At 36.6% G+C, this 27,055-nt stretch overlaps 2 protein-coding genes across 3 annotated transcripts in view; one reads left to right on the plus strand and one right to left on the minus strand.

Moving 5' to 3' along the window:
• The window catches only part of UBE2K (ubiquitin conjugating enzyme E2 K), a 51,814-nt gene extending 42,141 nt beyond the window's left edge, over positions 1–9,673 (minus strand). Inside the window, 1 exon segment of the mRNA XM_081057779.1 lies at positions 9,479–9,673. Coding sequence (XP_080913905.1) covers positions 9,479–9,541 — 63 coding nt within the window. The 5' untranslated portion in view covers positions 9,542–9,673.
• Positions 9,674–9,820: 147 nt separating this feature from the next.
• Positions 9,821–27,055, plus strand: part of SMIM14 (small integral membrane protein 14) — a 99,727-nt gene continuing 82,492 nt past the window's right edge. Inside the window, exons 1-3 of one of the 2 annotated variants that reach the window (XM_081057742.1) lie at positions 9,968–10,249; positions 15,385–15,484; positions 25,054–26,796. In XM_081057742.1, the coding sequence (XP_080913868.1) occupies positions 25,934–26,722 (789 nt within the window). In that variant the 5' untranslated portion in view covers positions 9,968–10,249; positions 15,385–15,484; positions 25,054–25,933 and the 3' untranslated portion in view covers positions 26,723–26,796. Of the gene's footprint in view, positions 10,250–15,384; positions 15,485–25,053; positions 26,797–27,055 lie in introns of those variants that run through there. The other variant, XM_081057743.1, reaches the window with a different exon arrangement.

A 27,055-nucleotide genomic window follows, 5' to 3' on the forward strand; every position in this document is an offset into this window, starting at 1 on the left:
TTCATAGACAAAACAAAAACATTTTAAAGAATTATCCATGGCGGTGGGATTATAGGTAATTTTTACTTTAATACAGTTCCCTGTATTTTCCAAACTTCAATAAGCAAACACTTGCTACTTTCATATTCACAGAAATTGGTTATTTAAAGGGCAAAAGCAATTAAATGGCTCTACATTCTTGACTGTATGATAATATTAGCTTTCTATATGCATATTAGAGTTGATCATCCTAATGTATAGCAAGTTAATTACAATTTACCCTCCCAAGTATAAGTTTAAGGGTTATTCCCTAGAAACCTTTTCCCTGAGGTTAGGTTATCCCCCCCCCCCAGTTTTCCTTACATAAACCCAACAAACACACATATAATTAGCTGTTCAACATCTGATTGCCTTACTGGACCATAATTTACTCCACAACAGCATGGACCATGTCTATCTTACTAATAACACAGATGACATTCAATAAGTATTTGTTAAAGAAATGAAGCAAAATGTAGAATTAAACTAGAGTTAAACCGTAGGTACAGATGTCATATACAATACTAAATAGACACCCCTTGAGATCTTCAAACAGGAAGACTACAAAATAAGGTGAAAAAATAAAAAACAAAAAAGATTCCCTCACCACGATCTTCCCAGTTTTTGGCTTGGACATTGTATCACCCCAATTCAGGACCTGACTATATTATCAACACTTAAATTTAGAATAGAAACCGAACTTCACCTGGAGGCCACCTTTACCAACACAATCAACTCTTACTAGTCCCAGAGGCAGGATAAGAGTTATTACTTTCATAGTGGCTGGGGATGAGCTCCCTGGAGCTTCAAAAAAAAAAAAAAAAAAAATCCTTAAACTAATTCAGGAAAACAAGTGCCTCTGGCTTACCAGGCCATGTGTCAAGCAATGAAGAACCAAAAACCAGTGATACTTGGTCCCTGCCCTCAATGACTCACACAGTTCCTATAGGTAGATGGAGATAAAGCACCTAAGTAAACACCTAAGAATATAATCAAAGTATGACCAAGCCCACAGATACAAAAAATGTCTGACATATACAACCACGTAAAACCTCATTCAAATACCCAATGACCTAGTAATACCACTCTCAGATACACACCCAAAAGTCTTGCACATGTGCACCAGCAAGAAACTGGAAATAACCAAATATACAATAAACAGATGCATAAGCTACAATATATATTTTTTAATGAAAGAACTACCACAAAATAATATAAGAAAAATGAAGCACAAAATGTTTTATTATCACTGCTGAAAACAACAGTATCAGACAACTCACAATTGCGTATGCCAATCCCAAACAGGACAGGTCACCTAAAACAAACGAAAAACCCTAAAAGTAAAGCACCCATGGTCACTTGAGACAAAAGGGTACATATACTCACCCTGCATTTGTAATTACTAGAAAAATATCCATAATCACACAAAGGCTGAAAATAATGCAGAGTATCATAGGCCTGCCCTAAACGTATGAAAAGAGCACTTTTTGGCAGCAGCTCCAAAAAAATTAGATACCCACCACAAATTTTTTTGGAGTACTTTAAATGTTACAAAGCCTATTACATCCCAGACACCATGCAAAATGCTGGAGAAAAAGATAAGAATCCTCAAGGAGCTCAATGATCTACCAGGAGCAGAAAGACATATATAAAATTATCAATAATATAATACCTGCTTTAATAAAATCCTGACAAAGTAATACTGGAGGACACAGGTAAACTGTGGGTTCAAGTAAGGCTTATCAGAAGTGGCATTTTAGGATAACTAAGTTTCAAAAGACAAAGAAAGGAGGTGAGGGCTTATTCCAGGCAGACAGAACAACTAAATAGCAAGCAATTTAGTATAACTAAAGGTTTGAGGGATAGTTAGGGCGTAGGCATGTAACAGCATTGAGACTTACAGAAAATAGGTCTGGAAAGGTGGACTAGAAGAGTATAAAGGTTTTGAATATGCAATACGCAGTAGAGAACCTAGAGGAAAATGACAAGATCATACTTAAATTAAATCTAGTGACATGTCACCAGGAGGGCTGAATAGATAGATGTGGGCAGAGATAATTAAAGGCAGAGAAATAAGTGTCACTAAGTAAGCTATTGTAATATAAATAGTCCATCTGAAATAGGAAAACCTGACTTAGGGTGATGAACAAAGGAATGCAGGAGAGAGTCAGGATACAAACGGAGATGAGGGGATAAAACCAGCAATATAAATGGTAGTAACAGACTGAAGGAAAACTGGAAAAGCAGTATCAGAACAAAGAGGAAAGCTCTTTGAGATGGGAATGTAAATGCTGAAGAAAGGTGTAAAAAATGGATTGCTATGAAGTTACTATGCATTTGACAATTTGGAAGCTATTGGTAATGCCTGAAGAAATCGTTTCAATATGATATGGTAGAGACAGAAGCCTGAGTATAGAAGTTAAGGAATGAATTAACTTTTGTGAACCAAATATAGAATATCTTTATTATAATCAAAGCAGGAAAAAATTTCTTAAACAAAATACAAAAGGCACAACATAAAGAAAAGACAGAAAAATCTGACTACATTAAAATTAAACTTTGGTAAGACAAAAGATATAACAAAGTTAGGTAAAACAGCCAGTCATAAAAGGACAATGTATAATAGAATAGTCAAATTCATAGAGACAGAAAGTAGAATGGTGATGGCTAGGGGCTGGGCTTCGGAGTAGGGAGTTAGGTGTTTTATGGGTACAGAGTTGGTTTTACAAGATGAAAAGAGTTCTCGAGATGGACAGTGGTAATGGTGGCACGACAATGTGAATGTACTTAATGTCAAAGAAATTATACACTTAAAAATATACAAGATGGTAAATTTTGTTACGTGTATTTTACCACAATTTCAAAAAGAGCATAACACAAGATAAAGTTAAAAGTCAAGCCACATAATGAAAGCAGTCAAAATTATATCCATAAAGAATTCCGCAAATCAAGAAAAACACAAACCATACAATTTTTAAAAAATGGGTAAGGAATGCTAACGCTAAATTCACACAAGAAAACCTAAAGGTTAATAAACACAAAAATGTACTTAATATGTCTACTGACTAGACAATGAAAATTAAAATAAGTTACCATTTCATATCTATCTAACTGACAAAAATCTAAGTCTTAGGTCATTAGGACTCTTACGTACTGCTAGCTAGTCCTGCAAAAGATAAAAATACACTCAGATATGTACTACAATTCTACTTCATAGAAAAACTTACGTGCCCAAGTAAACATTTATAATAATGCTCAATGCACCTTTTTTTTTATAATAGCTAACATAAGGTCCACATATATTCTTTTGTATTCTCCTCAGCCACTAGCCCCATAGGTTGTTTGCCCACAATGACAAAGAAACGCTATCAGAAGCACTAAAGCTCCATATGTCAAGCCTTTTCTTAGTCAAATTCAAGTATACCTATCACTAAACCATTGAAGGAAACCTTTATGATCCAAGAACAATAAGCAGAAAATGAAAGCACAGTTAATTCTGGTATCTTAACAGCCATCCATTTACTGAATGTTTAATGTGTCCCAGGCATTGCTCTAAGCACTGTAAAGACTTTTAATCTTCCCACATTTTCACAGATAAGAAAACTGAGACACAGAGTCAGTGCTGCATGCATTAAGAAGAAAAGCCAGGACTCAAAGCAAATCTAATTCCAAATCTGCACTCTTACTAAGCTAAATTTACTTTATTATGCTTAAGGAGCTACATATCTCTGCCTCCTGGAAAATTTAAGTTCTCACACCAAGAAAGAAAAGCAAAATACACTTAAATACAATACTCAATACCAAACTATCATTTATTGTTGTACTTAAAAGTTTTATTAGCATTCAGCTTTTATCGTATTATTTATGAAAAGGATAGTCCCATAAAACTATCAGATATAATGGCTGGAGTGGACTGGGTTCACCATTAACTAGATCTATGTCACCGAGCACCAATCAGTCTCTTCAGGCCTCAGTTTCCTGATCTTACACTCATAGATGAGTCTGGCCTATATCTAAGATCTCTTTAAACTCTTAACCGTCAGTGAATCTTAACATATTTCTCAGACACATTTCTTAGAAGCAATTTTAGACATGACCGCTAGATATTAATATATTTTTTGAACACAGGCATCTTTTGAAAACCCTCAAAATTAAAACAATCATGTAGTATACATTCATGTCTATTCTTTTACTCAAACACTCAAAGCTAATCTATGCTATTAGAAGTCAGGAAAGTGGAAAGGGGTGGGGGTGGGGATTACTATGGTGCTGGTAATATTCTGTTTATTCATTTCAGTACTGGTCACACTTTATTATATGCACATTTTACTTTGATATGAAAACTGTGTTTCTTTCCAAAGACAACAATGAAGAAACTTACAAAGATGCTCTAACTTCCACAACTATGTTTCTGTATACTAGAGCTATGCAATCTTTCTGTTCTAAGTATGTAAATGTGTTCCTTATTTTGTCAATAATCTCTGCTTCCTAGTTCCAATTCAGATGCATACAGAAGAGATCATTTACTTATTACAGTATTCCTGTAATTCCTTTGGGACAGTCTTCTGAAATTTGAGGTCAGTCCTAACTTTCCTTTGGGATCTACCTCAAGAACCTCTCTTCAGACACCTAGCCTCACAACTCCTATAGTATTTACTCTCTGCAGCTAACATTTTCATCTATCTCCAACCGGGTAAGTCTTTGGGGCTCTGGTCAATATGCTCAGTAACTGTTGATAACATTTACTGGAAAATAAGAAGACATATTCTTTACGGAGAGGTGACGGGACGCCAGATGCATCTATCATGTTTCCCCGAAAATAAGACCTAGCTGGACCATCAGCTCTAACGTGTCTTTTGGAGCAAAAATTAATATGACCCGGTATTTATTATATTATATATTATATTATATTATATTACATTATATAAGATCGGGTCTTATTTTAATATAAAAATAAAATATTAAAATAAGACCCGCTCTTATATTAATTTTTGCTCCAAAAGACGCATTAGAGCTGATGGTCAGGTTAGGTCTTATTTTCGGGGAAACACGGTAAATCTATGACTGATGGACACAGATCAAAGTCTTCATAATAGTAAAGTAAAACAAGAAATGTACCCCAAACAGTATTACTTCAACAGACTTTGATTTTTTTTAATCTATAAATTTTCCTTGCTCAACTCACACCCAGAACCCAAAAAGACACACTATTTAAATAAGTTATGCAGAACTATAATTTATGTCACTGTGACAACAAACCAACCACTTTTCTACTAAAAAACTTGTTCTAATACTGCTTACATTGGTTTTTAACAGCGATTTCAAACCTTTTTCTTTAAATCAAAAAGGATGAAGTTTAAAAGAAAAAGATAATCATTAATTTATAAAGGAGAAACAAACTTAAATTCTTTAAAAAAAACAGAAACAGAACATTCAAAGGTAGTAATAGCCATGCTATATAATTTTTTGTACCTTTACTGTCCATCTTTTAGATAAATTAAACTACACATCTTACATAGTTAATAGTCTTAAATGTTCGGCAACATCTGAAGACATTTTTAGTTGATACAACTGGCAGAGGGTAAGGAGGTGGGAGGGAGGGTTGGCTGTGCTACTTCGTATCTAAAATAATCCAATGAAGTTAGATCGAATATGTTATATATTAAACAATGATACAAAAATCCATTTAAATGCTTAAGGAAAACTTACACAAACCTTATTCATGAAACCAATTTGTTAATGCCATAGATTTAATTATTCTCTGTAAGAATCCTATAAAATGTTAGCGAAGCATAGCTAATATGGAAAAAAAACTACAGATACCAAATAGTACAAAAACTGCAAGAGTAAGTGCACTGATTTAAGGGCATTTTACTTCATTGAGCTTCAAATTTTAAAATATTTTGCATACTGAAATGCATGCAAATCTTTACATTAATTACAAGCAAAGTTTACATTAATATTTATATTAACAATTAAATTATGTTGTGTTTAAATCCTTTAACAAGTAATACAAACCAAGATCAATTATTTTTAAATAATTAAAAGCAGGCCTATCCTTGGCAGTCAAGACAGCGTGGTACAATATAAACACAGGCAGACCTAGATCCAAATCCCAAAGCTTTATGTTTGCAGACAAATAATTTAACTTTTCTGAATATTTTCTCTTTTAAGAAATAGAAAATCTGGGGCCGGCCCGGTGGCGCAGGCGGTTAGACCTACATGCTCCTAACTCCGAAGGCTGCCGGTTCGATTCCCACATGGGCCAGTGGGCTCTCAACAACCAAAAAAAAAAAAAAAAAAAAAAAGTCTTACAATTTAATAAATGGAATATTATTAAAAAAAAAAAAAAGAAATAGAAAATCTAATTCAAAGACCTGTTCTTGAGAATTAGCAAAAATGTATTTAAAAAAATCGTACTGAGCCACTCTACAAATGGTAGTTAACAGCAATAATAGTAAATAACCTATGAATATAGATTATAGTTTTGTTATATCCTCACAATCAACAATTCACTTATGTAATTTGACTCATAAAATTAGAATGTACTTTACATAAATTTTCCATTCCTATCAATTTTGAAACATTACTTGAAATTCTTACTCAGAAAAATATGACAGATAAAGGATAAATTTCCAGACAGACTCAAGGAAAAAATGTCCTAGATGGTGACTTTATTTATTATTTTATTTGTTTTGACTAAGTAACATGTTGGAATGTTTCAAAATTCAAAGGGGATCTTTTGGTGCATGTTGTCCCAGAAATCCAATTACCAACCTGTCATTAACCTTTTCAGACACACACACATACACACACACACACACACACAATATATATTATATGAATCTGTATATTTTCCCCTTCTGATAAAAATTGTGGCCTTCACACTATTCAGCACCTGGCCTTTCACATTTGCCTTATCTTAGAGGCTATATTTTAATTAACAACACACTTCAAGAATGGCAATTATAACTTTTTATGGCCAGAATTCAGCAAACATTAGCAATCGTTACAAAGGCACTTCAAAGCCGCTCCCCCATCCTTAAATCAACCAGTATTCTTAGTAAACACAAGCATATGAAATAAACTTTGGTAAACTGGAAATTTATACAAGTGACATGAAAAACTTGATTACTAGATCAACGACTCAAGATAGTGCATTTACATACTTAAAAAGGAAACACATGGACTGTACTATAAATCCCTCAATGAGTTGAAAATAATTCACTTACAGAACTGGCCCTACTAAAACACAGGTGAAATAAAATATTGGAGCCAATAAAACTATTCATTGGTTATATTCCAAAATTAAATTATCTGACTCTTTCTTAAGTGTGCTTTGAAACATACTTTCCAGAAGAAGATTCCTTCCAGATTTATAAAGGTACGATTCTTTAAAAAAAAAGTTTGTTTGCATTTCCTGTTTTCTTCCTCTGAACACTAAGACACTTGAAGCAAGGCTTCACCATCCCTTACATGTAAACAGCAGTTTTATTTTAACAATATGCATTACTAATACAAGATTTCTTTTAAGGTTCAATTTAAGTACTAAGAATATCACAGTGAAAAGTCACTGCATACAAGCAGAGCCCATATAAATCACAAGAGCAGCAACTTACCACTTTTAAGTATTAGAAAATAAAGCATTAGAACTTTTATATTAAGTTTCGGCATTGTACAACCTTATTATAAAAGGAATGTTTTAGGCTGTTGGTAACAATATTAGCTGCAATCTTTCATTAGGAACATATATGTCAACTGCCCTGGAAAATGTCTTCTTATTAAATAAAAAATAAAATCATTGTTTTACTGTGTTATCAGTACATTTATGACTCTATTTCTGCAATACAAAATACAAAGTCATCCTTCCATTCAGAATTTTGGCACATGAACAAACAGAGGTTTTGCTCTGCAAAACCGATCATTACTTATATACTACACTCAATAAATCTAGTATTTGTCATTTTTTAATAATTTTAAAGAACTACTTTGTCTAACTGGAAAGATACATAATCAGTATAGACTCGGTAGCAAAAAAAAAAAGCTCAAGTGCTACCAGATTTATGTCAATTACTCATCACACACTTAGAGTGCTGAATTTCATAAATCATTGAGATTATCAAAGTACCGACATAAGATAAAAATACAAATAGCAATGATACGTTCAATAATGGCATGTGACATCTTGAAAATAATAATCATTTCAGTATTGCTTATTAATTTTTGTTTGTTAAATCCAAGGAGGAAAAACAACCTGGTATTCTTGTTGATTTGGGTATGAAAAATTTTACTGACACTTGCATGGTTTTGAGTCAAATTACTAGAACACTGTAAATATCTTATGTAAACAAATGTGGCTAACACTAGAGTATCTAAATTCTGCAGAACTCAAGAGCAGTTTGAGACAAAAATTTTTTTAAAATCATTTCAGATATATTATGAGACACCTACTCACTTGATAAGGAACTATAATAATGTATTAATGTGGCAAAATCCCATGTGTTTATTAATACGGCTGTTTTTCAAAAGTAAGCATTAACTATGAGGCACATCATAATGAAGTTTCATGGCATAGCACAGTCACAAAGGCATTGTCTTAGGAGAGGCTTTCTGATCTGTAACTTCTGTGACTTGTAAGTAATATTTTGAAATAAGCTTCTCATACACTCCCATTATTTTTTCCTAGCTAAAAATATTTAAATGCCTTTCAGACAAAACAACAACAACAACAACAACAACAACTTGCCTTTACCCAGTCAAAAGCTTTAGGTGTCAACACAAAAGAGGCCTAGGAATCGGGGGTAAATGAAAATGAGATAATGGTCTAGATTGGAATTAATGTCCTCTCGGAGGTGAAAATTCCCTCATCCCCCACTCCCGTAAGACAGTATCCCATTATGTCTCCTCTTCTCTCCCAACACCCAACCAAGAGGGAGTAACTCGAAACATCCTTCTCCTTTCATCAGTAACTAGGGACTTCCTTTAAGGAAAGGGCCGTGGAGGCCAGACGGGCTATCACCGAGAATACCCCTAAAAGTGTGGGCCTGGGAGCCGCGCGGCTCTCGGGATCCAGTTACCACCTTTCCCCTTCCCCCAACGCACTTCCCGGGTTTTCTCAGGCTCGGCCTGCTCCCTCCCCACCACCCGACAGCCACACTTCCAGCTGTTGCCACTGCCCCGGGGTCTCTCTAGGGCTCACACCCACCAAGTGCCCCCTTCTGCATGTGCCCCCCCAAAACCGTGTTCCTCGCCACACGCCCCGCCCGCGAGCGCGTCCATCCCAGGGCCCGGGGAGGGGAGGGGAAGGCGGCGGAAGGAGGGGGAGACTGCTGCTTCCCCGGGCCGAAGGGCGGCCGCAAGGAGGGCCACCCGGGGGTTACCGGGGATGCTGGGAGCCGCCGCTGGCAGGGCCCTCCCGCCCCGGGCTGAGATGGGGGATGTCCCGGAGTTCATTTCTGACCTCCTCGCTCTTCAGCACCTCCTTGAACTCCCGCTTGATTCGCTGCACCGCGATGTTGGCCATGTCTCCGCCCGCAGCTGATTCGTACCCGCCTCCTCCGCCACCGCTACGACCACCGCCACCGCCGCCACCTCTTCCTCCACTGCCTCCTCCTTCGGCGATTCACACCCGAGCACACGAACGCTGCCGCTGCCACCCCGGCCGCCTCGCTCTCTTCAGTATGGGATCACCTCCGTGCCCGGCCACCAAAATGGCGCCGGCCCCGCGCATGCGCACCACGCTGACCCGACCCGGCGGCGCAGCCGCTACGGTTGTAGCCCCACACGCCTCGGCCGCGAGCCGGGAGCCGCGAGCGCCGCGTCGCGCCGCGCCGCGCGTCTCTGCCGGAGCTGCGGCCGCGTGGCTCCGCCCTGCCGGCGTCTGGGGCCTGGAGGGTGCGGCTTCCGCGCTAGGCTGCGGTACACCCGCCTCCCCGGGCGTCTCCTCTTCCTCCGCCTGTTCTTCAAACCAGGATGGTACGGTCCGGGCTTCCAGCCCCCAGCCAAAGGCTGGCGTGCACCCTGCCGGCTTCCTACGGCCCCGCTCGGCCTGGAGCGCTGCCCTGAACTCCAGCAGAGCCCGGGCTCAGTGCGCGTGGCTCTGCGTGTGAAAACACTGTCCCAGAACTCAGACCGGCCGGTTTTCTGCTGCTAGCTTACAGGCCCAGAAAATCCACCGCTGTCCGTTTTTTGTTCTGAAGCCATTACAGAGCCACTGTTACGGTCATGCCAGGTATTACAAACCATTGAATTAAATGTGGTCTTTGTTGGGTCCCATGCTCCGTGGAGATGTTTGAGATGGTTTTAGAAGCCAGAGGTTGATCTTTGATCTATTTGGATCATTAATACCTAGCTGTGGAACTAAAACCATAGTTTTTAAATTTGAGTGTGTACATCGGAATCCATTGTTTAAAACATCGGAATCCATTGTTTAAAACATCGGATTGTTGGGCCCCATCGTTGGCGTGTGGGGTAGGCCTCACAATTTGCATTTCTAACAAGTTCCCAGATGCTGCTGCTCCTACTCCTGGTTCAGGGACCACACTATGAGAGCCACTGAGCTAAAGCATGTGAAAATAATTTACATGTATATTAAAGTGAAAAATGGAGAAATAGATGTTTTCTGGGGAAGAAGGGCAGCTTTACTTCTGTAAGTCTAGGGCCTACAACAGTATCTGGCACTAGTAGGCACTTAATAAATAATGAATAAATGAGTAAAGATAAGAGTAAAATGTTTTAAGTGGAAAGTAAGTTTGAAAGGCAATGTGAAGTGGTTGGGAGAGTTTACAGTAAGTAATATGGTTTTGGTGATTCGATAGTTTGAATAAAACATTTTAGAATAATAAAGGTTACTTAGAAGTTTGTATTTCAGGCACTTCTTTCACCTAACCAATTAGTAAAGTACCCTATCAGAAAAATATCACAAATACACTGTTTTAGCAAGTATTACTAAGATTGTGGCAGCAAAGAAAGGAGATAGCCACAGGGAGTGAATCACTCAGTGGAGGCACATGGCAAAAAAGATTTTCTGGAACCCCGGCCACAGGAGCCAAGAGGATATTTTTGATTCCAGCTCTCCTCCATGCCAGCTCTCTTGGCCAACTTGGTTTTCTCACCTGGAAAATAAGAAAGCTGGATTAGGTGATCTCTTTCAAGTTTTAAAAGTTCAGAATTCTAAAGCATCGTGGGGAAACCTTTCCCTTAACGGACTAACATAAATTATAAAAACGCTTTCTGCAGAGCCCCCTAGTGGTCCTAAGAGGAACCGATTATATACGTGGGTCATGGTACAATGAATTACTGGTATAATATAAATCGTGCAATGCTATGTGTATTTTTTCCAGTACATTAAAAATAATTATTGTGAAGTGTGCAAAAAATATTTTGGGTATTTTACATTTATTACTTTCAAAGAAACTTGGAACATTCAAATCACAAGAGTACTAGTTAGAAGGGTTTGGTAATTTCTTTGAGGGAAAGGGGTTTGTTAATTTTTAAATGCACATAATTATTGGCCTTGAAATTCTACTTCCAGGAAGTCATTCTAGAGTTTTTCCAGAGAATAAGGCAACTACGTATTAACTGATAGGAGGCAATCCTAAAAATACATTTTAAGGGGGGAAAAAAGCACTATGCTAAATGTAATGTGGTATCCTGAATTGGACTCTAAAACTGAAAGGACATAACTAGTGAAATCTGAATAAGTTGTGTAATTTAATTAATAGTATTGTGCAATGTTAATTTCTTTGTTTTGACTAAGTATTAGGGTTATTTAAGATGTTGACATTAGTAGAAGTGAGTATACAAGAATCTCTGAAACGTCTCTGTAAATCTAAAATTATTCCAAAAGAAAAAGTTTACTTTTTCAAAAGCATGATGCAATCCATATTGCATATAGAACACCACCGTATGTGCTAAGGAAGAAAGGAATATGCTTGTGTATATAACACTTGTGAATCCATAAAATATCACTGGAGAAATACATAAGAAACTGACAACAGTGGTTATCTCTGAGAAAGCAGCTTAAGTTGCCTTGTGGAAGGCAAGGTGGGAGACTTTCCACCATGTATCCTGTTGTATATTTTATCTATTAAAAACTAAATTTTAAAAAAGGAGTTTCCAGTAATGCAGATTATATGCTCTTCACTGTTAAGATCTAGTTCTGATTAATTACTTCATTAAGTAATTAGTTAATTAAGCAACTATTTATTGAATGTCTACTGTGTGCCAGGCATGACCTAGGCCCTGGAGGGATATCAGTGAACAAGAGACAAAGAAAACCTGGAATTGTAGGATTTACATTCTAGCAGGGATGGGGAGAATTAATTTTAAAGTATAGTCTGCAGACACCTGGGGGCCCCTGAGATGTTTTCGGGAGGCAGTCTGCAATGCCCAAACTATTATCATAATAAAACTAAGACATTATTTGCCTTTTTACTGCATTGACATTTGCACTGATGATGTAAAAGCAATAGTGGGCAAAAACAATTACTATAGTAGTAATAATTTTATTAATACCACATACTATTTAAAAATGCCACTTTAGAATGTTTTTGGTGAAGCAGTAGAGATTATTAATTTTTATTAAACTTAAACTTTTGAGTACATATCTTGTTAATATTCTGTGTGATACACGTGAAGGTTACATAAAGCTCGTCTGCAGTACACCAAGATATGTGGCAAAGCACTTGTGCAATTAGTTGAGTTACGAGCTGAACTAGCCAATTTTTCACAGAACACCATTTTTACTTGGAGTAATGATTGAGACAAATTATGTTCATTAGGAGTTGGGTATTTGGCAGATATTTTATCAAAAATGAACAATGTGAACCTGTCACTTCAAACTGGTAGAATTTGTTGCCAATGATAACATTCAAACTTTCAACTGAAAATTAGAGTTTTTGAGAACAAATCTGCCACTTTGACTTGACAGCTTCCCAATACACTTTAAGACATTTCTGATTAAATTGGTGATGATATTAACAAATGAGATTACTTGAAATTGTACAAATGTTTTAACATTTGGAAGATCTGCTATATCAGTAAACCAATATTTTCCAAACGACCAGTGCATGATATTACAGAATTCATGTATGTGTAAAACATCCATTTAAGGTTTGAGAGAGACCAATGGATTTTAATGTAACAGTACAGAAAGTTCATTGATAATGTTTCAGATTCCACATTGCAACTAACCTTTAAGAAACTACCATTTGTCTAGATTTATCTTAGTATTAAAGAAGAATATCCCCAATTGTCTGAAAAACTTATTAAAATTTCCAACTATGTATCTGGATGAAGCTGGATTTTCTTCATATACTTCAACCAGAGCAACATAGGCAACATTGAATGCAAAAGCATATATGAAAATTCAGCTATGTTCTATTAAGCCAGGCATTAAAAGATTTTCTTAGGAAAATATAGTTATTTTTCACTTAAAATATTTATGTGAGCATGTAATGGATTTATTCTAGTTATTAATAAGTGTTTCAATAATTTGTCAGTTTTAATTTCTAACACAATGTTGTTTAACCCGCAAACAAATGCTCTTTGGAATTCTCAATGTTTTTGAAGATTGTAAAAGAAACTTGAGTACATTTAAGTATACTGTACTGCGTAGATGTGAGGCTTAAATCTAAAAAGTCACACAATTTCAGAATAATTTAGAAAACTGTATATATGTAAAGGTTGTAAAATTGGTTTTAGATTGATGGAGGAAAGTTAATCTGGTAACTCTTCTGTTGTCCCTAACAGAACAATGTGTTTTGATGCGTTGATTCACATAAAAAAATGCAGTAAGGCATAATAATGCTTTGCTGACCCTTGATAATAATCGCCAACATTGGAAATGTGAAAGTAGCTCCTTCCTTTTTGTAGATCCTGCTATTACTGTTACTGCTTTTGAGATTCAAATTTCCTGTTCTTCTAAATGCAGAGCAATATTTTTTTCTATGGCCTTTCCTGACCTTATGTTTTGCCAGCTTTTGGAGACTTTTTTCCTCTGTCTCTCACCACTGCCTATTCCACTCAAGCCTCTCATTTAACTCTCTTTTTGAAACACCCAGTCATAAATCTGAGATCATTTTGCTTTTTTCAAACCCCTTCACTGAGTTCTGCCCTTTCCATCTTGTTAGCTCCTCTTCCCTACCTTTTCCCAGCTCTAGCAGCAAAGGTGGAAAACAACATTTAGATCCACAGTTGAACTTCTAAACCTTGCTCCAGGCCAGTGGGCACCACGGTATTGATTAGAATTACACTATATCCCAAATGTAGAGAATTGATCAGAACGCCCACCATTGTGGCTTTTAAAATTATCTACAGCGTGTTGTGGAAAGCTGGTTTTAATAGCACAGAATATGTTTCCTTGTCTTAAGTTACTGATTAGGATCCTGTCAGGCACAGAGATTCTTTTTTTGGGAGTCTTTTTAGGAAGGGATTTCATACTTCCACTCTGTCCAAGGAATATGCAGCTACAAGTGGCACATAGCTATGGGGCCTTTACACTTCACATTCAAGACACCAGCTCTCTTTCCAGTAGACTGCCCTCTGCTGATCATCCCAATTGTTTTTGCTGAGTTGATTAATTCTTTTGTGTCTTTTAAAGTAAGAGTTCTCTATTTTAGAGCTTAGAGTCACTGGGGCCCCAGTCACAGTGCAAAGACCCCAATCCTCCAGAAGTCACTCTTCAAAATCTCCTTCCTTTGGTCATCTCAAAGACCATGAACTGTCCAACATGGGAACTTCCCACTAACTAAAATCCACATCTGCCTTTTACCTACTCAACCCCTCAATTATGTCAATTATTTATCATTCATTTAGAATACAGATTTTCATAAGTCGTGTAAGCCTCATTAAGTCAGCCAGATGGTTTTCATTTGGTCCTCCAAATCTACTGTCCAATGTTCTCTACTCTGCCCCTAGAGGTATGATCTACAGTGTTGTCTCTACATCAACAAGACGTCCTTACCTTCTGGATTCCAGTTGAGCGTGGCAAATGGGAGGCTCTGGAAGGAAATGAGGCCAAGGGTTAACAATGCTGCATTTCCCTACCAAAGGCTACAATTCCTGTCCAATAGCTCTCTCCTTTAGCTACAGCTACAGCTACTACCATTGCTTTTCCACGATTCTGGTAATCTTGCTCCCTTTACCCCATCAAGCCTGGAGGTGCCAAGAGCTCCCTGCTGTTGTTAGCCTTTGTCAACTGCCTTTAACTTTTATAAATAGTCTCTTCAACAAATTCTTCCGATTAACCACTGGCATCTTGCCAAGACCCTTTCTCGTACACCAAGGTACAACCATAATTTCTTACTCTCCTGGATGTTGCTGTTATTGAGGAAGCTAACTACTCTTTTCTCTACTGTTTCGCAGCCTGTGCATCAGGATCACTCAGAGGAGCTCAGTGTTACAACTTTTCCCCACTAGAGGGAAGACCAAACTCTGAGAGACCAACTGAGAATGACCACTACAGGTATTGCCCTATGAATAACAGATAAAAATCTTTCCCTTCCTTGGTGATCCCTGAAGTGAAGAGTCACACCCCCTTTCAGCTCTCTGTAGCTGAGCATTCAATTGAATGACCATCCAAGGGAATGGCTCCTTTCCAGGATGGAAAAATCCAGCTTTAGGTCCCTCTTCCCAGAGGCTTAGAGAAGCATATGCAAAAGAATTCCCCCTGTGCTCTCTAAAGTTAGTAAGCACCATGATTTAAGCACTTTCAAGAGACCCTACAGAGGCCTGTCTTCTCTGCATAGAGAGCTGTAATGAAAAACATAATCCAAAGTAGTAGGAGACATACCAAATAAACATTTCAACAAAGGCATTGTGCTCAGAATTTGATGCAACTATGTTTTATATTAATACTTCTTATGATTTTGATGTATTCACAATATTATGAATTTTCACGCATCTTTAACCTATTAGCATAATATTTTATTACGTTAATATTAGGAAGGATGTTAGTTTTAAAGAAAAGTAGTTTAAATAGCATTTGGTAATTTATTATTCCACAATTGTGTATATTTGATTAAGGAAGATACATCTCAAATTTCCCATCTGAAAAGTGCAGCAAAGCACTTAGATACTACAACAATTAGAGCTTCAAATATGTCTAGACTAGTATGTAGACTAAGCACACTTAGTGATAAATTGAATTATTTTTTAAAAACATCTAAGCTTTATTTTACTCACTGGACAATTAGATTTTTAGATTTCTGTCATTATTTAAAACTAAGTATGAAGGATTTTTTTTTATACAGGCTCTAAATATGCTTCCTTGCAACACCTCCCAAGCTTTTTACTTTTCTTATTTGTGGTAAATGTACATAACAAAACTCATTATTTTAACCATTTTTAAGTATACAGTTCAATGGCCTTAAATGCATTCACACTGTTGTATAACCGTTACCACCATTCATTTCTGGAACTTTTTCATCATCCCAAACTAAAACTCTATATCCATTAAACAACAACTCCCTCCTCTTGGTCTCTGGTGTCTACTATTCTATTTTCTGTCTCTATGAATTTGACTATTCTAGGTACCTCATTTAACTGGAATCATACAATATTTGCCCTTTTGTGCCTGGCTTCTATCACTTATGTTTTCAAGGTTCATCTATGTTGTAGCATGTATCAGAACTTCCTTCCTTTTTAAGACTGAATAATATTCCATTATATTTATATATCACATTTTGTTTATCCATTCATCATCCATTGATGAACACTAGGGTTGTTTTCACCTTTTGCCTACTGTGAATAATGCTCCTATGACAATAAGTGTGTAAATTATCTCTTCAAAACCCTGCTTCAATTCTCTTGAGTATATAACCTGAAGTGAAATTGCTGGATCACATGGTAATTCCATGTTGAATTCTTTGAGGAACCACCATACCACTGTCTACAGTGACTAAATAATTTTCATTCCTACCAGCAGTGTAGGAAGGTTCTGATTTCTCCACATCCTTGCCAACCCTTGTTACTTTCTGTTTTTTCTTTTTTCTCTTTTATAATGTCCATCCTAATGTGTGTGAGTTGGTATCTCATTATGGTTTTGATATGCATTTCCCTATTGATTAAGTGATGTTAAGCATCTTTTCATGTACTTATTACCCATTTGTATAACTTTGTTGGAGAAATACAGTTCTTTGCTTACGTTTGAATCAGATTGTTTGTTTTGTTATTGTTGAGTTGTAGGAGGCTTTTTTTAAAAAAAAACCATATTCTGTATATTAATCCCTTATCAGATACATGATTTGGAAATATTTTCTTCCATTTTGTGGGTTACTTTTTCATTAGCTTGATAGTGTCTTTGATTCAAAGTGTTTAATGTTGATGAAGTCCAATTAACCTTTTTTTTCTTTTTGCTCAGCTGTGCTTTTGTTGTTATATCTAAGAAATCATTGCCAACTCTAATGTCATGAAGATTTTCCCGTTTTCTTCTAAAATTTTTATAGTTTTGGCTGTTTATGTTTAGACTTTTTGTTCCTTTTGAGTAGATTTTTGTATATGGTTTAAGATAAGGGTCCTACTACATTCTTTTGCATGTAGATACCCAGTTTTCCCAACATCATTTGTTGAAAAGACTGTCTTTTCCCCATTGAATAGTCTTGGCACCCTTGTTGAAAACCCATTTGATCATGTATGTGAGGGATCATCTTAAGCTTTAACCACAAAGTTTATTTTTATCTTTCTTCCCAGGCAAATCTTTATATTTGAAGAAAAGCCATTATTATTATCATCAACATTTATGGGTGTACAAGTAACTGTTAGATGTTAGGGATAATAAAGGAATTAAGATATAGACTCTGCTCATGAAACTTACTGGGGGAGATAGAATAGCTCTTTAAAAGACGAATACAAATACAGAATAGCATATGCTAATTTTAAAATAAATGGCACAGAAATTACATGCTTTAGGAGTTCAGAGGCTGTGGTTTTAGAAATGGATTTTAAATATTAAGATACCAATCAGTATGCATACAAGTGTTCACAGTAGCGTTATTCATGATAGCCAAAAAAAAAAATGAAACAGTGCAAATGTCCATGAACTGATGAATGGATAAACATAAGTGGTATATCTATACAATGGAATATTATCCAGCAATTAACAAAATAAAGTACTGATACATGCTACAACATGATGAACCTTAAAAACATTACAGATAGTGAAAGAAGCCAGTCACAAAGGGCCAAATATTGTGTTATTCCGTGTATATGAAATGTTGAGAATAGGGAAATCTATACAAACAGAAAGTAAATTACTGATTGCCTTGGTCTGGAGGGGAGGGGAGGGAAAGGGGATAGAATGGAAAGTGACTGCTAATGGGCATGGGATTTCTTTTCTGGGTGATGAGAATGTTCTGAAACTGATTATGATGGTGATTGTGCAACTCTGTGAATACTAAAAGCCATGAAGTTGTATATATTAAATAGGTGAGTTGTATTGTATGTAAATTGTGTCTCAATAAAGGTGTTACTTAAAAAAAAAAAAAATGACCAGCTTCACCAACCCCATCACTCCTAAAAACAATATGAATTTTATTGTATATGAACTACATTTCAATAAAGCAGTTATTTAAAAATAAAGAAGAAAATAAAAGATACCAATCAGTAATCCAGAAGGAACTACTGTCTGGGTCAGAAGACCTGTTTCTCTTAGGTTTATAGAATCCCACACAAAGCCATGCAAAAGAGTGTGAATTTTTATGTCTAAGACAATAGGAAATTTTTGAAAGCTTTTGTTTCAAGTAATGCTATACTGATGCTGTGTTTTAGGAAGATTAATACTGGCAGGTCTGGGTAGGCTGGATTGGAATAGAGAGGGAGAAGGAAGCCTACTTGGGTAGCTGTGAAAATATTCGAGGACAGTGTTTCCCAACAGTGGGGTCTAACATCATAGCATCACTTGGGAATTTGTTAGAAATGCAAATTTTTGGTTCCCACCCCAGGGCTACTGAGTCAGAAACTTTGAATTAGGGTCTAGCAATCTGTGTTTTAATAAATCCTCCAGGTGATTCTGGTATGGGGGAACAGTTGAGAACCACTGCTATAGGAGAAAAGTAAACAGTACCTGTAAGAGGGTAGTAATCATGTGAATGGAGACAAAAGTATATACACATATATGTAAAATATTTCCAGCCAACTGTTTAGATTTAAAAGTCAAGAGGAAGAAAGGAAGCAAAGAAAACTCACAGCTTTCCTTCGGTATCATTAACAGAAATAGGGAAGATAGGAAGAAGTGCAGGTATGGGAAGAAAATCAGTTCAAATTTTTATGTTCTGAGCTGATTGGTGAGGCAGACACTGTTCATTGCCCACCCAAATCCATTTCCCTCACCTGCCCCATTCTCCTTAGAAGAGTTTGTTTTTGTTCAAGTGTTCATCATCCATGGGCCATGTGCTCAAGGGAGTCTGGGCCCCTCCCAAGACCCAAAAAGTGACCCTTGATTGGCCCAATAATCACGGTTGTCTTAATTAGGTTAGGTATGAGCATGTGCCATAATTCTGGCCAGTCATCAATGAGGGAAAATCTGCTGTGGGTCTCCGATTGAAGAAAGGGTCTTCTGGTTATCCTTTAAAAAGACACAAAGCAGGGTCATTCCCTTTTTCCTGCCTCTGGATATCACTGAGCTGGAACTGTAATAGCCATCTATTGCGTGACCCTGAGGATACTATTTAACAGTGATCTGGAAGTTCTATACAGTTAAAATTCCAAGAAAAAAAAGGGACATTCTGAGTGCTTACTTAGTGTCAGGCATTTTCCCAGGTGCTTTACATATGTAATTAAGTTATCAAAATTGACTCTTTTAATCTCACAATAAGCTCATTTTGCAGATGAAGAAACTGAAACATGGCAAGCTAAGTAACCCTGACATAAAGTTAAATACTGGGAAATGAAAGAGACAAGATTCCCACAGGTCTTTTGACTCCAGAGCCTGCATCCTTAATTTTAACACTCAACTTAGAATGATCAGAAAACAGGGGACAAAATTATCATTATTTGTGGATGCTGTGGCTGTTTCCAAAAGAGAAAAATATCAGCTGAGATTTAGAAGGCAGACATGAGGTAGCAGCCATCTTTTAAAAAATATTTGTAATGTCAACGCAGAGCACTAGCAAGTGTTGAAGCTGTCTCTTACCTGCTGGCTCACATGAGTGGTGTGAGGCAGTAGCCAGGGGTTACCGCAACTCTTAACTCCTGCCGATCTTCTTCATTTTCTTTAACTCCCTGGGAGAGCGCCTAAATAGCTCTTAGATAAAAGGCACCAGCTTTATTTCTTGCATTATACCTCCATCATTAAAGTTGTAGGCTTGGAAGAGATAAGAGACCTATTTGAGTTCCCGTCCATTCTGTGGATGTTCAGCTCAGCTTCACAGATTTCAGTTTGTTCTTGCTTCTCTCACTTCTCATGTATCTTCTTTTCCTGCCCCGTGGACTACAGGCTCCAGAACCAGACACAGAAACAACAGCCATCAATCAAAATAGTGTAGTAATGGCAAAAGAAAAATCAATACATAGATCAATGGAACAAAATAGAGAGCCCCAGAATAGATCCACACTTATAAGATTATTTTTGACAAAGGCATCAAAACAATCCAAATGGGGAATGTCTTTTAACAAATAGCATTGAAACAATAAGATATCCAAAATTGTTTTGGCTATTTTCGTTTCTTGCATTTCCATATAAATTGTAAATTTTGAAATCCGCTATCCATTTCTCCAAAGAGTCTTCAATGAGTTTGATTAACATTGCATTGATTCTATAGATAAATTTAGGGATAATTAACATCTTAACAATTTTGGGTCTTCCAATCCATGAATGTTATATTTTTTCTGTTATTTAAATCCTTAATTTCTCTTAGTCATCTTTTACTTTCTTTCAATGAAGAGGTCTTGGACATCTTTCGTTAAATTTATTCCTAATTATGTTATTTAAAATAGTATTTTAATTTTTTTTATTTTCCAATAATTTGTTGCTGATATAATGACAAACAAATGATTTCTAGTATACTGATAGACAATTGATTCTTTAGCCTGCTTCCCTGCTAAATTCATTTATTATAGATTTTTTTGTGTGTATATTCCCTAGGATTTTCTATGTAAGCAATCAATTGTGATCTGCGAATAGAAACAGTTTTTCTTCTTCCTTTTGAATCTATCTTTTCTCCCCCCTGCCTTGTTTCATTAGCTGAGACCTCCAATACAATAATAATAGAAGTGGTGAATGTGGATATCCTATCCTTATGCTCATTCTTAGAGGGAAAGCATTCCTTAGTTCACCGTTAAGTACGATATTAGCCGCAGTTTTTGTACATGTTTCTTCTCAGACTAGGGGGGTTCTCTTCTATTCTTAATTTGATGAGAATTTGTCATGAATAGTTATTGACTTTTGCCAAATGCTTTTTCTGTGTTGATAGACAAGAGATATGTAGCTATATATATACATATATTTATATATAGCTATATATACTGTATATCTATATATCTATATCTGTATCTGTATACTGTACCTATATAAATTAATAAATAGGTAGATAGGTAGGTGGGTGGATGGATGGATGGATGGATGGATGGATAGATGGATAGATAGATGGATGGATAGATCTGGGACCCCCTTGCTGTACAGCTTATTCCTCTCCAATGCTTTACCCCAGAGATGTTAGCCAACTTAGATGCCACAGACTTTCATATCTGCCTCCTCAGTTCAGCAGGATCTCTATGCTCTGCTGAGACTCAGGCTGTCTGTACTATAGTTAGGAAATTGTCCCCAGGCAGAAAGCTGATCAATCATGGGACTCACTCACCTCATGAGTTCCCTTTATCTTAGAAACTACAGTCTGTGTTGTTTATTGTACACAGTCTAAAAATAGTTGCTGAATATGTTTTGTGAGGTTTTACAGTGAATTTTTCCACATTGACCAGAACTGGAAGTCAAACACAGCAAAATTTCAAAAATGGTTTTCTCTTAATTTTGGAATAACAGGCTTCTTCTTCTTTTTTTTTTTTTCTAATTTGTTTTTTCAGTATTTTCCAAATTACTCAATGGCAAAGGTTTTCCCTGAATTCAGGAAAGACCTATGATTTAAAATATCAATATTTCTTTTGACACACACGTCATTTTCCTGCTCCACCCTGCTTATGGATGCACTCTACTTTGAAGGCCAACATTGGATTCTGGAATCAAGTTGAAAAGATCATTAACTAGGAGAACAGTAGAAAACAAACACTGCACCAAGAAATTGGGACATGATGCTTCTTCTAGTATCATGTCTGCATTCCAAGTAGGAATAAGAGTAAGAGTGAAAGTCAAAAGAAAGTATGTGTGCTAAATGAGATTTTCCCCATTCTATTACATAGTAGGAAAGAATTGGTTAATGGATATTGGGTAAACCATTTGAAATCTCTGCCACCAGCCTAACTATCAAGACCTAAGAAATCATCTAGTTCATAGACGTTTTGCAAATGGGAAACTAAGACCTGGAGAAGTTTGTTTGCCTCCAGTTATATAGCTTATTAATGATAACAAATTGAAGTAGAAAGAATATGGGCTTTTAAGTAAAATATTTCTAAAGTCAGATTTTGGCTCCACTTCATAATTGTGCTTCACAATTCCACTTCATAATTGTGCAACTTTGGATCGAGTTATTTAACCTCTCTGAGTCAGCTTCTTCATCTCTAGAATAATAGTAATCCTACCTACTTCAATTGATTATTGTGAGAATTAAATGTACAAACACATAGCTAATCCCAAATAGATGATTGGTATTCAATATATCTTATCTCCATATTCCTTCCAGTTATTTGCAGAGCAAAGGTACTGTCTACAATAACTCATTTAGAGATTATATAGTATACTGCTTTGAAGAAAGAAAGTCATATGACTCAAATGACAAATACTGAAATCATATCTTGCTTATAAAACAATGGTGCTGTAAACATTTTAAAGATATGCAGTACAAAGAAATAAACGTACTTTAATTTATACATGTTGATAATATCTGTGATGGTTAATTTTACGTATATACTTAACAGGGCCAAGGGATGCTCAGACATTTGGTCAAACAATATTCTGGGTGTGTCTTGAAGGTGTTTCTGGAGATATTAACATGTGAATCAGGAGATTTACTGTAAAGTACAGCAGATTTCCCCCAGTGTGGGTGGGCTTCATCTAATCAGTTGATGGCATGAATAGAGCACAAAAGTTGACCTTCCGTCAAGGAAGGAAGAATTTTTCCTGTCTTCAGACTCAAACTGAAACATTAACTCTTCCTAGGTCTCAAGACTGCCAGCCTTTACTAGAACTGAAGCATTGACTCTCCTGGTTCTCAGGCCCTTGAACTCTGACTGGAACTGAATTAGCTCTCTTTGGTTTCCAGTTTGCCAACTCATCCTGCAGATCTTGGGACTTCTCAGACTCCATGACTGCATGAGCCAATTCCCTGTAACAAATCTCTTTATAAATAAAAATTAAAAAATAGAAATAATACACACATACATCTTAATGATTCTCTTTCTCTGGAGAACCCTAACACAATTCCATAGATCTACACATGCATACTTATTCCTCACATTTTCATAATAGTCAACAAGTGAGAATGCATTTCAGGGAATGCTTATTCAAACACACAGGAAGTTGGGAAATACTGGGTATCACCTAACTTCTCATATCTGTTAAATCTCTTAAGGAATATATTTGCCTCTCAGAGAGCACTGCTGTTCTCCAAAAGAACATGGCCAGTTCTAAGAGAAATACAGGTGACTCAGAAGCAGTAGAACCAAAGAAGACATGTCAATCAACTCACCCCTAGAAAGGTTACCTTGAGGAATAGAAAAAATGAGTGACACTTCTGCAACATTTCCTACTCACGGTGCCCTGAAGCAACCAGCTTTTGCAATTCTCTATCTATGGCATTCTTTTTAGTGGGCTTTGCAATATCATGAATCATATTTTTGTGATCTGTCTCCTCACCAGTTAGTGACTAATGGCAGCTGAATTGGGAGTGCATTAAGTGGAATACATTTTTGTAACCCTTTCATATGGTTGGTCGAAGCTATCCTCAACTCATTAAATAAGTGTTTTATGATTCTGGGTTTGAAATCTCTAAAATAGAGATAATAATGCTATCTATGTATTTAATAAATATGGTAGGACAACTACAAAAAGTGAAAGTATTTTACTTTTCAGTTGAATGGAAATGGTGCAAATACAAAACATTATTGCAAACACTAGAAGGCACTATTTCTCTACAGAGGCAGAAAATGAATATAACAAATTTCTTGTATCTTAAATTCCTACTCTTGCTCAATTTCTATTCAAGAACAAGAAATGCAATATGACAAATTTTAAAATATACATTTCTACAATGTACTAAGCAGTGTAAAGAAAAGGGAAAAGGAGGACTAGTGAGATAAACGACACAATGACAAAAATGTAAATCAAAAAAAAGAAGATAGAAGTAAAAAAGCTGCAAAGGGTGATAAAGGAGAAAAGGGATGATGAGAAGAAAACGAGGCCAAAGCAAGTTTCTTTTATACGACATAATATATGGGAACTCTTTTCACACCGTAGATCTTTGTCATGCTACATTGAAAAATGCTAATTTATAATTAATCAGTGGCTCTCAAGGTCTACACTGCATCCCCTTTCCAATCTTCTGACTTATGCTATTTCTTTCAACTGTACCTTACAGAGAGGATACTGGGAATGCATCAGAATCCATAATAAAGAAGGGTGAGAGGGGTTTGGAGTTACCATGGAAACGCAAATACTGTTTTCATACCGCATTTCCCCGAAAATAAGACCTAACCTGAAAATAAGCCCTAGCATGATGCTCATAATATAAGCCCTACCCCAAAAATAAGCCCGAGTTAAGATCGTCAGCCAGACGGATGCATTTAGTACATCTGTTGCAACACATGACGGATGTATTGGATTGTAAAATAATAATATTAATATATAATTAAATATAAATAATATATTGACATTAATACTTAAAATAAATGATAATATAAATTATAATTACGTATTTGTAAATACCCAAGCAGGTGCCTTTGGATGAGAGGTAACCGCCTATGTAAACAGATGAACTCGAGACATATTGCTGAATGACCAATCGGAGTACACACACAACGCACAAATAACGTGTGCACTTGATAACGAATGGACATGGCTGTGTCTAATATGAATCTTCATAATTCAATATGTCATGTGTTTTAACGAATGTACTTAGTGCACTTGTGTGAAATAAAGAAACATTTTCTGAATTTTGGTGCCTGCAATTTTTTGTCACTTTTGTGTGGACCATCATTCTTAACTGTCATCATTTTTGTTGCAACTCCTGTCTCTTATGTCTTCAATTAACACTTGATTTAACGGTAGATTTAAAGGGAATAATATTTTGACTCCCAGACTAGATGACTGTAAAAAGAAAGAGCTATTCTATCGAATACAAGATAGGAATCATAGAGGATTCCTGGGGCAAGAATCTTATGGCTCTCTGCAAAGACATGAAATTGGATCTCCGAATGGTCCAAAAATGGCAAGCAGAGTATACGATAACCTCAGCCAACAGGTGGATGAGGGAAATGCTAAGAAGCCCAAGTATGGATCTGGTCGGCAACCATTATTTCCTGAGCTGGAAGACATCATCTGTGAATGGACTGCTGACAGAAGAGCAAAGGCTTTGGTTGTGCGCAGGGCTGATATTCAAGCATTTGCCCTTGCAATGGCACCACAGTTAGAAATAGCCCCAGAAGATTCAAAGCATCACAACACTGACTGGCTGGCTTCCTTCAGCGATATAAACTGTCTCTAATATCGACAACACTGTTCAAACTGGAAGATACTGAAGTTACTAAACGTGCACTTGCATTCAAGTCCTTTGTTGATGGTATTGACTTTTCTAAATACTAACTCTCCAACATGATTGCTATGGATGAAACTACAGTGCTTATCGGCCAAGGATCTCAAACAACAATTGATCAGAGGGGTGCGTCGTCAATCTACATTCCCTCCACTGGTTACGAAAGTGCATGTGTTACCTGTATTTTGGCAATTTGTGTGGATGGAAAGAAAGCCCCACCTCTAATCATCCCTAAGGGCAAGAACGATAAGGTTGAACATGTTTCAGGCATTTATGTTCTTGAAACTAAAAAAGCGTGGTGCACACAAGGAGTTATGAGGAAGTGGGTCAATTTAACGCTGTCACTTGTTTTGCAAGGTGGCCAAAGAGGTCTCCTAGTCTGGGATTCAGCCAGCACTCACCCCACTAAAGACATGAAGAACTTTCTTGCAGAGAGAAGAATAGATGAAATAATGATTCCCGCAGAAATGACTGCCTATCTCCAGACTCTTGATACTGCAATAAACAAGCCATTTAAGGACCATTTGTGCATGGAAATCAATGATTATGTTGAAAATAAAATGGAGAGAAATCAACGTGGAAACTTTGTAAAGCCTAGCCTGCAAGAGGTGGTGACTTCGGTGAAGAATTCATGGGATAAAATCACTGACAGCTGTGTAGCCAATACACTACGAGCAGGCTACATAAACAAGAAGTGCTCATTTAAGGAGAGCTCTATTGCTGGACATGAGAGAATGGGGCCAATGGTTCCACAGAAAATGGAGTCGCAAGAAATTCAAGCCGGAATTTGGGGTTTGGAGAGTTATGACGATGTTCCAGAAGATGATGACATGACTGTATTTGAATAAATGTAGATTTTTGTATATGAATAAATGAGTAAATGTAGATTGTTGTACATTAATAAATGTAGATTGCTGCTCATGAAAAAAATAAGATATCCCTGAAAATGAGCCCTAATGCGTCTTTTGGAGCAAAAATTAATATAAGACCATCTTATTTTCAGGAAAATATGGTAGTACTGGCTGGTAGAAAGGAAAGTAGACAAATGTCCTACTTATCCTTCCCTAAATGGTTGTGTCTGAGCACTTTGTTGAGACTTACAAAGCAAGGGATCGTGCATAATGGAAGCTAAATCGGCTTGGACTATTTTTGGTTAGAGATAGTATTATTTTTTTTTTTAA

This window comes from Rhinolophus hipposideros, assembly GCF_964194185.1.
Source record: "Rhinolophus hipposideros genome assembly, chromosome: 1".
Classification (NCBI taxonomy): Eukaryota; Metazoa; Chordata; class Mammalia; order Chiroptera; family Rhinolophidae; genus Rhinolophus; species Rhinolophus hipposideros.